This window comes from Myxine glutinosa, chromosome 11 (genome assembly GCF_964187855.1).
Source record: "Myxine glutinosa chromosome 11, kmMyxGlut1.1, whole genome shotgun sequence".
In the NCBI taxonomy this organism is placed as follows: Eukaryota; Metazoa; Chordata; class Myxini; order Myxiniformes; family Myxinidae; genus Myxine; species Myxine glutinosa.
In genome coordinates, this window is record NC_136271.1 from 128,049,514 (window position 1) to 128,062,142 (window position 12,629).

A 12,629-nucleotide genomic window follows, 5' to 3' on the forward strand; every position below is an offset into this window, starting at 1 on the left:
AATCCCACTGATCAGTTTCAACATACTGAGAACCTTCAGAGTTGCTAATGACGGTGGAATCTGAGTGAAGTCTGAATCTGAGCTCGATATGCACCGTTTCTCTATGTAAACTGCCATATGGCTCAAGGTGAGTTCATAGTGCGACGTCACTGGCGAAATTGAAAATCGACACACTCGGGCTTTTTCAACTATTTGTGATTGGCAAATGTTTTCCCTTTAAATTAGACTATGATTAACGATTTTGAATGCTTTTCAGAAATAAAACTTTTGTACCTGGGTTCCCCTAACACATACCTCTGTAAGGGCAGGGATAATGCTTGGACAGGTGAAAAAAAAAATGTTTATTTGACTCTGCATAAAAATGTCCTTTTGAGCTGCAAAGTAGACATTCATAATACTGTCTCAGTTTTACAAACAATTCTGCAGGAGATTATTGCCAAATATGAAAGTATTCTCTCTTCCCCGAGCCCAGATTTTGGATGAAAAGTACGAAAGATAAGGTGTTAATACAAACTAGAACGGCTCTCGGTAGGGCGCACGCCTCCGTCAGGCTGAACAGTTTACGTTTTCTATCCATTGATAGGCCGGATCTGGATTCAGATCTGAACCAAAATCTAATCGGCAAAATCGAAACAACTCATCACCCAAGTTTTGCCATAACTCGTCTGCAACTTTTTAAAATATCGTGTTATACTCGTACATCGCTTTTCGCCCAATCTCTCAATGGTGAAGAATCACTTAAAGAATTAAATAATTCTCGTATCCGAATCCATACACAGATATTCACCAAAATCGAATCGATTAGTCCTCGTCACACACCCAACCTCTCCATCAAGTTTCGTCCAAATCCATCCATAACTTTTTGAGATATCCTGCTATATATCATGTTTAGCGTCTTCTCCCAATGGTAAAGAATCACTTTAAAAATTCTACTATCCGGATCCGAATCCGGATCTTCACCAAAATGTAATCATTTTGTCCTTGTCACATATGCTACCTCTCTGCCAAATGTCATCCGAATCCGTCCACAACTTTTTGAGACATCTTGTTCAGACAGACAGACAAACAAACAGACAGGGGTGAGTGAAAACATAACCTCCATCCACCTTCGGTGGTGGAGGTAAAAAAAAAAGTGATTGGATAAACAAATCAATACTAAATTAGCCAAGGAACATAGAATTGAAAGAAACGGTTAAAGTGAATTGGTGGATTAAAAACTTGAACGAATAGTGTATAAATAAGATATCAGGATTTCAGTTTGGATTGTATGTGGTCCACTAAGGGGTCAATAATCCGGTCCAGATTGGCAGGACTCGAGTCATTGGGAATGATCCAGTCCCAGTCGACAACAGTGTCTAGGCCGCATTCTGATTCAGCATCATCTATCCCTAAAAGGGGAAATTGAAGACAATTTCACATGTTTTTCAAAATGACATGATTTTAAACAAGACATACCATGCTGATGATGTGAGAAAAGCCAGCATATGTTATGACTACATGTTACGAGTTTTCCGGATTAGAAAAAACAATTATTGAGGATTTAAAATACACACCAGCAGTAAACTTCCATCCTCGACGTTGCCGCGTTGCCTCCATTGCAGTGACTCGCACCATCTCAATGACATCGCCAAAGTGGTCACGCAACCACACCATGTCTGACATGCGGCGAGCATCAGTCACAAGCTGCAGGAGGCCAAGGCATCGATTAAACATCAGCATCCATTCATTAATTTAACAAACCACCACCTTACCTACCAAGAAAGGATATCTGCATGGAGAGGAACTACAGTGTGAGAGAGTCGGGGGAGTGTGGTGGAGCGGTATGTATCATTACAGTAGGACCACGACATTCGTGGGGGATATTGTAATGTATCATTACAGTAGGACCACGACATTCGTGGGGGATATTGTAATGTATCATTACAGTAGGACCACGACATTCGTGGGGGATACGCTCCTGCAAACTAACGCAAATCGCGAATGGCAGGGCCTTGTTTCAATGGGAAAAAGGGGGATAGGTTCACGGCGGATCGTGATACATGAGGGAAATATATTAAAGGTTTAAGAGCACGAATGCACGTACGAGGTAATTAGTTTCATTAAAAATGTTTACAAATAAATTAAAATAAAACAACAGTAGGTACAGTCAACAATTTTCATTTCATTTATTTTTTATGTGATGATGAGGATGATGATGATGAGTTAGAATCCAGGGAACTCCACTGAGGAGGATGCAAGTGAGGGTGCTGATGGTGTTGAGGTGGAGGAATCAGAGCGAAAAAATGGGTGATACACAGCTGTTTTGCAGAGTTCTGCAGGTTTATGTGTAAAGAGTTCTGCAGGTTTATGTGTAAAGAGTGCTGCAGGTTTATGTGTAAAGAGTGCTGCAGGTTTATGTGTAAAGAGTGCTGCAGGTTTATGTGTAAAGAGTGCTGCAGGTTTATGTGTAAAGAGTGCTGCAGGTTTATGTGTAAAGAGTGCTGCAGGTTTATGTGTAAAGAGTGCTGCAGGTTTATGTGTAAAGAGTGCTGCAGGTTTATGTGTAAGGAGTGCTGCAGGTTTATGTGTAGAGTGCTGCAGGTTTATGTGTAAGGAGTGCTGCAGGTTTATGTGTAAAGAGTGCTGCAGGTTTATGTGTAAAGAGTGCTGCAGGTTTATGTGTAAAGAGTGCTGCAGGTTTATGTGTAAAGAGTGCTGCAGGTTTATGTGTAAAGAGTGCTGCAGGTTTATGTGTAAAGAGTGCTGCAGGTTTATGTGTAAAGAGTGCTGCAGGTTTATGTGTAAAGAGTGCTGCAGCTTTATGTGTAAAGAGTGCTGCAGGTTTATGTGTAAAGAGTGCTGCAGGTTTATGTGTAAAGAGTGCTGCAGGTTTATGTGTAAAGAGTGCTGCAGGTTTATGTGTAAAGAGTGCTGCAGGTTTATGTGTAAAGAGTTCTGCAGGTTTATGTGTAAAGAGTGCTGCAGGTTTATGTGTGAGGAGTTCTGCAGGTTTATTTGTAAAGAGTGCTGCAGGTTTGTGTGTAAGGAGTTCTGCAGGTTTGTGTAAGGAGTGCTGCAGTTTTATGTGTAAAGAGTGCTGCAGTTTTATGTGTAAAGAGTGCTGCAGTTTTATGTGTAAAGAGTGCTGCAGTTTTATGTGTAAAGAGTGCTGCAGTTTTATGTGTAAAGAGTGCTGCAGGTTTCGGTGTAAGGAGTGCTGCAGGTTTCTGTGTAAGGAGTGCTGCAGGTTTCTGTGTAAGGAGTGCTGCAGGTTTCTGTGTAAGGAGTGCTGCAGGTTTCTGTGTAAGGAGTGCTGCAGGTTTCTGTGTAAGGAGTTCTGCAGGTTTCTGTGTAAGGAGTTCTGCAGGTTTCTGTGTAAGGGGTTCTGCAGGTTTCTGTGTAAGGGGTTCTGCAGGTTTCTGTGTAAGGGGTTCTGCAGGTTTCTGTGTAAGGGGTTCTGCAGGTTTCTGTGTAAGGAGTTCTGCAGGTTTCTGTGTAAGGAGTTCTGCAGGTTTCTGTGTAAGGAGTTCTGCAGGTTTCTGTGTGAGGAGTTCTGCAGGTTTCTGTGTGAGGAGTGCTGCAGGTTTCTGTGTGAGGAGTGCTGCAGGTTTCTGTGTGAGGAGTGCTGCAGGTTTCTGTGTGAGGAGTGCTGCAGGTTTCTGTGTGAGGAGTGCTGTAGGTTTTGCTGAGTTCTACAGGTTTCTGTGTAAGGAGTGCTGAAGGTTGTGATGAGTTCTGCAGGTTTCTGTGTAAGGAGTGCTGAAGGTTTTGATGAGTCCTGCAGGTTTCTGTGTTTTGCTGAGTGCTGCAGGTTTCTGTGTTTTGTTGAGTGCTACAGGTTTCTCGGCAGCTCTGTGTAAGGCAGCAAAACATCATCAAGCACCTTCTAAAATCAGAGGTATCGCTCCATCAATGGGACGGCATCTTACAACCTGTCAGCGACTGTCTTCATGTCCTTCAGCACCTCAGCCAGGAACTTGACGATTAACTTGGACCTCGCCACCTCCTCCTCCTTTTCACTGTCCTCCACCTCCTCCTCCTCGGAAACCTTGATGATGGCCTCCAACTCCACCTCAGTCAGCCCCTCCCCATGTAAGGCGAAGAACTCCCCTAATTCTTCAGGCTTCATGTCATCAAAGCCATCCCCTGCCATCTCCCATGACATCGAGTGGTTGGATTATGGAAATGGTGTTGGGTGGCAGAGGATGACTTCAACCTTGGGATGGGCCACATTCAGCTCCTTGGGGTGGCCTGGTGTGTTGTCCACCAGCAGGAGGATCTTGAAGGAGAGGTTCTTTTCTGCCAGGTACATCTCCATTTGACGGACAAAACCATTGTGGAACCCATCCATGAATATGGCAGCTGTTACCCAAGCCTTTTTGTTCGTCCTCCAAAATACGGGCAGAGTGCGTTTGCTTATGCCCGTGAGTTCAGGGCACGGTACAGCATCATCGGCTTCATCATGCAGTCTCCTTTGGCGTTGGCGCAGAGGAGAAGAGATACCTGGTCATTTGCAGCATTTAACCATGATGTTGTCCTCTCTCGCATCAAGATGAAAGTCCTTGACAGGCCTGTCTCGTCAGCATTGAAGATTGCTCTGAGATACCCCTTCTCCACAATCAGTTGTGTGAGTTGAGCGGGGAAAGTTGCAGTTGCCTCATAGTCTGCCGAGGCACACTCGCCAGTGAGCCTCACATTGTGGAGATTGTACCAGCTTCTTGAAGCGGTCAAACCATCCCCTGCTAGCTTGGAAGGAACTGGGGCCACCTGTACCCACATCACACAAACTCGCATCGCTCGTACCCGCATCACTCGTGTTAGCAGCACCACCCACGCTAACCATATGACTATAAATGTGCTTTTCCTTTTCACGAATGATAGGCCCACTTTTGTGCGCATTATCCTCAAGCCATACACTCAATGCCTTCTCCATATTTTAAATATGAATGTCCCTGACTTGCGTAACGACTTGGGCACTGGGTGCTGTGCTAGCCGCGACATTTTCACGAATCGCCTTCTCGATTTTCTTTATACAGTATATGGGACAGTGGACTCGTTCTGCCCACAGAGGCCACACTCTCACCCCTTTGTTGTCAGCCAAGCAGCTCCACTTCCTGGCTCAAGCTCATCACCTTTTTCAGCCTATTGGGAGCAGATGCATCTCCTACATTATTCGTACGCTTAGGTCCCATGATTGACTTGAAACAATGAGCGCAAAAGTTCCCGAGCATGAGGAATTACAGCATGTCAAAGCAGCAGAGTGAGAAGAACGAGTTAGACCCAGGACACGCTGCGGAGACGAACCCGTGCAGTGGGTTGTGGGTATATGGAGGAGGGCTGATTAACCATGGTTTGTGACCATTATTTGTGGGGGACGATCCATTGGTGGTAGGTGACAATGGTGGGGGATGATGGCGGGGGATGATGGCGGGGGATGTTTTATGCCCGCAAAAGCCACGAATAGCCAGAGCGCAGGGGCCGCGAATGTAGAAACAGGTCACATTTTATAAACCACAATTAGGCGGGTTGCACTGAAAGTGAATCCACGAATGTCAGGGTTTTTGTGTATTATTTGTTATTTTTGCAAACTCAGAAGAAATGTGGTGACTTGAAAACATCAACCAATGCTGCTGGAGACAATTTTTGTAACTTGCAATTAAAACTGAATCGCCTTTTTTTTTTAAACACAAGGCAACAAGAGTTACGTGTTGTTAATATATGCAGACTCTTTAAATTATAAAATAATTTTATACGGTACTATAATTGGAGAAGTGTTTGCTTGTTTGATTTATATGTACTCTTGAACCGCTGGATGGAATGAGTTTAAAAAATCTGTTGGGTGTGCTCGGGGTGTGCCCGGGAATGTTGTAGGCGATAAAAAATATATTCCTGGGGGTTTAGGGTAGGGACAGAATTTACATTGTGATTACCTTTTAATATATCAAAATTCTTAAAACGATCCATAACGGTCCCTCAAACTCATCCTTGACAATCTCACCGAATGATCAACTGCCAATGACTCATTGCACATCGCGACAACAATTCTCTAAAAATAAATAAATAATAGACAAAAAATATATATGTTTGGGTACAACAAACAATACAACAGATGGTCACATGCATATAACTGGGCCATGGTCCAAAAAGATTTGCATTCCCCACAGCATATATTGCACTAGCAGGAGTACACGGCGTTGCGGGGAGGGGGGGGGGGGGGGTGAGGGGAGAGGAAGCACGAGAGGGAGGGGTGAAGAAGGGAGTGGGGGGGGGGGGGGAGTGGAAGGAGGAGGGGTGAGAAATGGAGTGGGGGGAGTGGAAGGAGGAGGGGATGGGGAGGTGAGGGGAAAGATATACTACATATACAACTTTTGGGGGGGGGGGGGGGGAGGGAGGAAGAGGGTGGCTTTGACATGACTCTTCGTTTTGGGAGAGGGGCGAATTGAGGGGCGAATTGACGGAGGAAAATTTTTCCAGTGCAAAGAGTGCTTCAGAAACCTCAGTGTTGCACAGGTAAAAAGGGAAATTGTAATACCCTCTGCCACCATCACTAGATGGCGCTACACGGTACACATTTACATAGACTAGGGCATGCCCGTACTATATATATAGGACGTGCCCGTAAGTGCGTGATGTTACCGTACAATGAATGTATCGTCCCGACGCCGCAGCTCGGATGGCGCTGCAGTTAATCGGGCCCCCAAATTCCTCATCGACGATAACTAAACAATATATTATATGAATCGCACCGTACATACCTCCTTCTAGATCTTGTTCTTGTCTTGATATACTCACTCAGGCTCACTCTATCACGACTGAGTCCTCCCAGCTCCTCCAAATGGCGCCCGCTAGCCGCTACGTAAGTCCGGAAGTGACGTCCTCATTTGACTGTCCGGAAGGTCGCAAATCGCAGTTACGATGAATCGCAAATTAGTTTTAATTAGTTTTAAAACATAGTTTAACGGCAACATAGTTTGCCGACGGGAAATAAATGAATACGCTCTCAAATGTGCCATCCGAGGCAGAGTCTGTTCGCCACGTTCGGCACACGTGATAGCTCGCTGCTCTCTGATTGGTTGAATCGTTTTTTGGACATAGCTCGGTAACTACTTCTGCGATTAATTTAAAACCTTGAAAAGGCACATCCTCGGGTCCCCAGCAATATACCTGGCAAGTTTCAAGTATATCGGACCGGTAGTTGTCGAGAAACAGCGGTCACAGACAAACATACAAACAAACATACACACAGAGATTACTGGAATTATAGATAGATAATTCATTCCCCTCCCCCGGTCCACCATCAAGCAAAAAAGAAACATTAAAATATTTGAAATGAGGGCAAATATAATGGAAAAGCAATTACATCCAAATCAGAATCCATCACAAATGTCAAAACATCATTTCACCTTTGTCGTTGAACACATGCTGGTGAAAGTGCCATTCATCACGTTTCTGAGTTAAGGGTGTAGTACTGGTGAAAAATTGAGAAAACTACATAGGTACCTTTGAGAGGCCTTTACACAAAAACAAAGTCAAGTTAATATCTAATTTTCAGTTTTTCTTGAAAGATATAATCTTGGCTTTAACTCAGACCAGTTTCAACGCTTCTTTGTCATATTACATGCATATAATTTGCATAAATTAGACCGTCAATAAAAAACAAGGAAAAACAAAGAACACATTTCTACTTCTATCTTCTATGTCACCTATCATTCTTTTCACACAAAACTTGGTACATGTATTATACATGTGTTACTCTACTACCTGATGAGGATTTTGTGAAATTATGTCAAATGTTCACTAATTAGCTAATTATGCCAATTACCAGATAAAACTTGGTTGTCCTTCAATAAATCCACAATGGCTACTCCTATAAACAAAAGCCTTCATCATTTTAAAGGAAGTGATATTCTGAATATCCTGTCCAAATTTCAGCCCAAAAGAATGATGCATTTCCCAAGTTATAACAAATTTCATGCAAAATATTATATTGAATTGAATTGAAATTTGAATTTTTCAATAATTAGGGGTACTTCTATGACCTCTAATAGCATGATTCTTGTTTATAAGACTATAAGGAAACTGTTCAGCTAAAAAAAAAAAAAAATCACCTGTTCACCAGTACTACACCCTTAAATATGATGACGTTCAGGAAGAAGAAGAAGCAGCCTTACCACCAACTTCAACCGCTTCCAAAATTGTTTGATTATAACTTCCGGATCTATAACTAGAGCCTGGTGTTGGCTTAGCGGTTAGGGTGCCGGCTTGGGATCCTGGGTTCGAATCCCGGTCGATTGCTGAATTAACACCAGGGGGGTTGACTCAGCCTGTCATCCTTCTGAGGCCGGCAAATTGAGTACCAGTTCACTGGTAATTCCCTGTGTGTACGCAAGAGGTGACTAACAGGGTTGGCGGCATAAAGGGCACCCGGCTGTAAAACATTGCTTCAAAAAGGGGACCACGGTGCCTGAAAAAGGCCAACCCCTGCTCTGCGGGGAAAATGGCCTCTAAAGGTGATTCTTGTCTATAACTGTTATTAATCAAAAAGGCTTAGGCATTATAGAGTGATTTTTTTTTAATCCAAAAAACCCCCCTTTTTGGACGAAGATCTGTTCAGCCATCTCTGAGCAAAATGACGCCACACAGACAGACCAACAGCTCTCTTAAATAGTAGATTACAAAGATAATGCAATATACACCACGGCCTGCGGCTATAGTAACTCCATGCAAAGGGAATGCACGGATTTACAACTCCGAGATGCACAGGGAAGAGAAAACATATATTGAGAAACTAACAGTGAGCTACTGTGTTATCCTTACCCAATTGAGAAAGCTCGATTTTATCAAAGCTTGCCCTGATGATCCAATAGGAAATCTGGATAGCAGCACTAGGATGGCAGGTTACCATTGGTTAAGTTAAATCTGTGTGTAATCCCATGTAAGGTGATGAAACTCGTAAGAAATCAAATCTTATATAATTACGTTGCATCTGCAACAAAAGGCAACCAAAAGACCATTTGAATGCAGCCGAAGGCATACAACGCATGATGAGCGTTATCTGTCAAACGACCCAGACAGGCCAATTACCCAGATCGGGCGTGAAGGGTCTGCATTTTCAATGGCAATACGGCAGAAACAACCAGGATCTTCCTTCCGCTGCGTCTCACCCCAATGCACCATGTCAGCACGATGAAATTCTTTGTAGTTACTGGAATCCATCAGGCGATCCAGATCAAGGCCATGATTCTGGTACAAAAATGGAATTGGAAAATCAATTGTACTCGGCCACAATGTACAAACCTCAATTCCGAGCACAATCTTGGCGGTATCTAAGCAAAGAAAGCAGCAGCAAAAGACCATAACTTCCTGGCTCCCTGGGGTCGTTGCCTCGGCCACCAAAGGTACACTGATGTCTAATTCCTGCACAACATATGGACGAGCTCCACTATGAGTGTTCGGTCACTGCAAAATATTGTTGTGGTTTTGGGAAAAGTACTCCCAGAGAGAGCACATCCATGTACACGATAGGAATCCTGAGATAGTTATTTCTTAGTCTATGTCAAGGTAGACGTTTGTCCATTGTCTAAGGGGTACAGGAATGGAAACATGCATTATGGTCAGTTAGTCTTCATATTCACGGTGTAGTGTCTCCCCATTTCCAAATATATTATTCTTTCAATCCCCATTCGGTCCGTTCCAGCATTCTTTCCTTCAATCTACATTCGCTCCGTGCTTCAATCCACCTCGGTCCGTTCCAGGAATCTTTCTGTCAAATCTACATTCAGTCCGTGCCTCAATCTATCTATTCTCTCACTTTCAATCCCTCCGTTCAACTCCACGACCAGGTCATTCCCACCTCCGGTCCATCCGCACACCCACCTGCTCAGATATGCTTCACCTGTGTGACACCCTCCGAGACTACCCCTTGCATTAGGTAATTCCTATTTTCATTGTTCATACCCATCCCAAACCTTACCTTTCCTCATGTTAAACTCCATCTGCCAATCTTGGAGAATATTTAGACTTTCCTGAATTTGATCCCTCCTACCACACTCTCCACCCACCGAAACCCGCACTGCAGTCTACCTTACCTCCAAAGCTGTGCATTACCTGTAAAAGTGTTGTTGTTTGTTTGTTTATTTATTATTCTGTAGCCCAGCAGTCCCACTAAATGCTCTCCCATCCCATCACCTGCCTCTTACGGGTACATCTGCTCATCTATATAATAATAGCGTAAGGACTCGACTTTGTTATCCCTTTTACGCCGCACCCAGTGACCCGATGCCCACGGCACTAATGGATTTACGATCTACAAACCGCGCTCTTTGTTTATCATGTACAGGCATACTCGAAAAATCTGAATTAGCCGACGATGGGGCCCAAAAGCATCCGATTAACTGCTGATACGACGCCATCGTATTGGCGTCTGCTGGGCGAAGGTGAAGCAAGCCGTCCGCTGATTGGACAGTCGAAGGCGACAGCAAGCCGTCCACTGGGTGGACAATCCCAGAGTGGTGCTATGCTGATTCCTATTACGAATCCATTCATTTTTCAAAAGCATATCGTAGCGTTGTCATTTAAGTAGATTGCCATAAATACGTTGTTCATATACGCACTCTTCATTCTCATCTTTCTTCCTAACTCTTACTCGGACAAGCAAATCCCCTATGCCATCCATAATGGTACACTCTACCCATACACCACATCCTCCCTTCCGTGGATGTTCCACGGGTTTCGGCTAGTTTTAAAATAAAAATACTGTCACGCAACTGCGATTAACATCAGAGTTGCGGAGGCCGATTACGAGGCTTTAAACTCCCGAGGCAAAAACTCAATAGCGGATTCCAATCAAGCACTTAAACGCGCGGAATGGCGGGACACAGCGAAAGCCCTGCAGCTTTACCTATTAAAATCAAACACCCAGGAAAACTGCGTTCAGATATATACAGAAAATAATACAACGATTTATTAATGAAAAGTAAAGACAGTGAAAAAGCACGCACCGGTAATAACTCTAATAAGAAGCCTAAATTGGGATCCCACACACAACAGATATCAAACACAATACGAGGGAGATGAATACGAAAATAACATGTCTCGTCATGTAAAGTGTAAACGCGGAGCTCGGGCTTATCTGGCTCCAGTCGTCTTCAGTGTAACACGGCCCCGCGGCCCTCTCCGTCCGCCTCTGAGCGCCACCAGGCCTCGTCGGTTCAACGGCACACCACGAGCTCCCTTGCTCCAACGGTCCAATGCAGGGCTGCACAAAGCAAGCGAACTCCACTCAACCAGGGACAGGAAGGAGTCTCCAAACTCGGGATCGCACCGGGACTCTCTCAAGCCGTGAACTCCTTTGAACTCCACTCAACTCGACTCTCTGGTCCAACTCAACTCAACTGTACTCCCCCAAAATGGCATCCTGCCCTCGGTAATATACCTGCCCGATGACGTCACATTGGCGTACTGCTCTTCCAATCAGAGCCTCCCACGACTCGCCGGTTCGTCCAGGGGCATGCCCACTGCACCACAGCCGCTCTCTCTACTCCTGCTTCTTCTTCATAGCACGTGCTATGCGAGGTTGGTCGGCCTTGCGGAGGTGTAAATGGTGGCGGCCAATTGTGGCGGTGTTTTTGGCCTGGTTTCCTGTCCGTTTGTTCCGAAGTCATTGTCAGGGAAATGAATCATTTAATGTTGCGCTAGGGACCTAACTAATGTTTATGTGGTTTGCAGTGCCATAATGGACAAAGGTTTGACTACTAGGTGAGACTCACAGGGGCGTTATCTTTAATCCTTAACTACTTAACACTCGAATCTCCTGGTAGATCCACAATCATACATCTTATCCCGACAAACGCCTAAACATGAAGAACTTATTACAGGTAGATTCCCTATCGCGACAGTCGAATACCTACCTATACAGATCTACCTGGCTCTACATTTTGCTTTACCCCCAGCCCAGACATAACAATACGTTTCATGTCCGTTCTGTTCACCAGCAGAAGAGATGGCATTCTTCAGGTACCTTGGCATACTGGCTTTTCAGCGGTTCGGACAGTCGTAATATTGTGAAGACATTGCTTCCCAGCCTGGGGATGAAAATGTTAAATTATCCAAAGCACAGCATAGAGTCTCGATTATATTTATAATACATCATCCGTCGGCCGAACGACAGGAACCCGACAGACACAAACAGGACGATGAACCAGGTGGGCCTACCTGTGCTTCAAGCGCTCGCTCACAAAGTCTTTCCCGCTCTTTCTCTTTCCACTGAGGACGAGGAGCAGCTTCGGACTTTTGAAATTAAAAATTCCATCCTCCATCCCGCAAGATCGACAGGTAACTCACGTTGCTTATACACATCGATATGAGTATGACCCAAACCACAAAATAAACAAGGAAGTTCCTTTCTTGCACCAAAGGAAGAACATAACGAAAACATTTTAAAATCAGCGCTTTATAAGTCAATTCGCTGAGATAAACAGTTTGAAACAAAAATGAATAATTTTCATGTAAACAAGGACTCGATAATTAGTTTTTATTATACACCGCCTAATATGTTCCGAGCAAATGCGTCGTAAAAACATCACGCTGAAAATAAAGTAAAACGTACGAAAGGTGACAAAAAACTACGAATGTTGGTAAAATGGTGAGTG

At 44.2% G+C, this 12,629-nt stretch overlaps 1 protein-coding gene across 1 annotated transcript; it reads right to left on the reverse strand.

Moving 5' to 3' along the window:
• Positions 1-326: 326 nt before the first annotated feature.
• On the reverse strand, positions 327-12,399 carry LOC144894353 (phosphomevalonate kinase-like). The gene is made up of 5 exons (XM_078787106.1): positions 12,193-12,399; positions 11,999-12,062; positions 9,064-9,222; positions 1,554-1,683; positions 327-1,388 (listed from the first exon to the last, which is right to left on the reverse strand). Exons 1-5 carry the CDS (start codon positions 12,294-12,296, stop codon positions 1,246-1,248), a joined length of 600 nt encoding a protein of 199 aa, XP_078643232.1. The 5' UTR covers positions 12,297-12,399; the 3' UTR covers positions 327-1,245.
• Between the last annotated feature and the right edge of the window lie 230 nt (positions 12,400-12,629).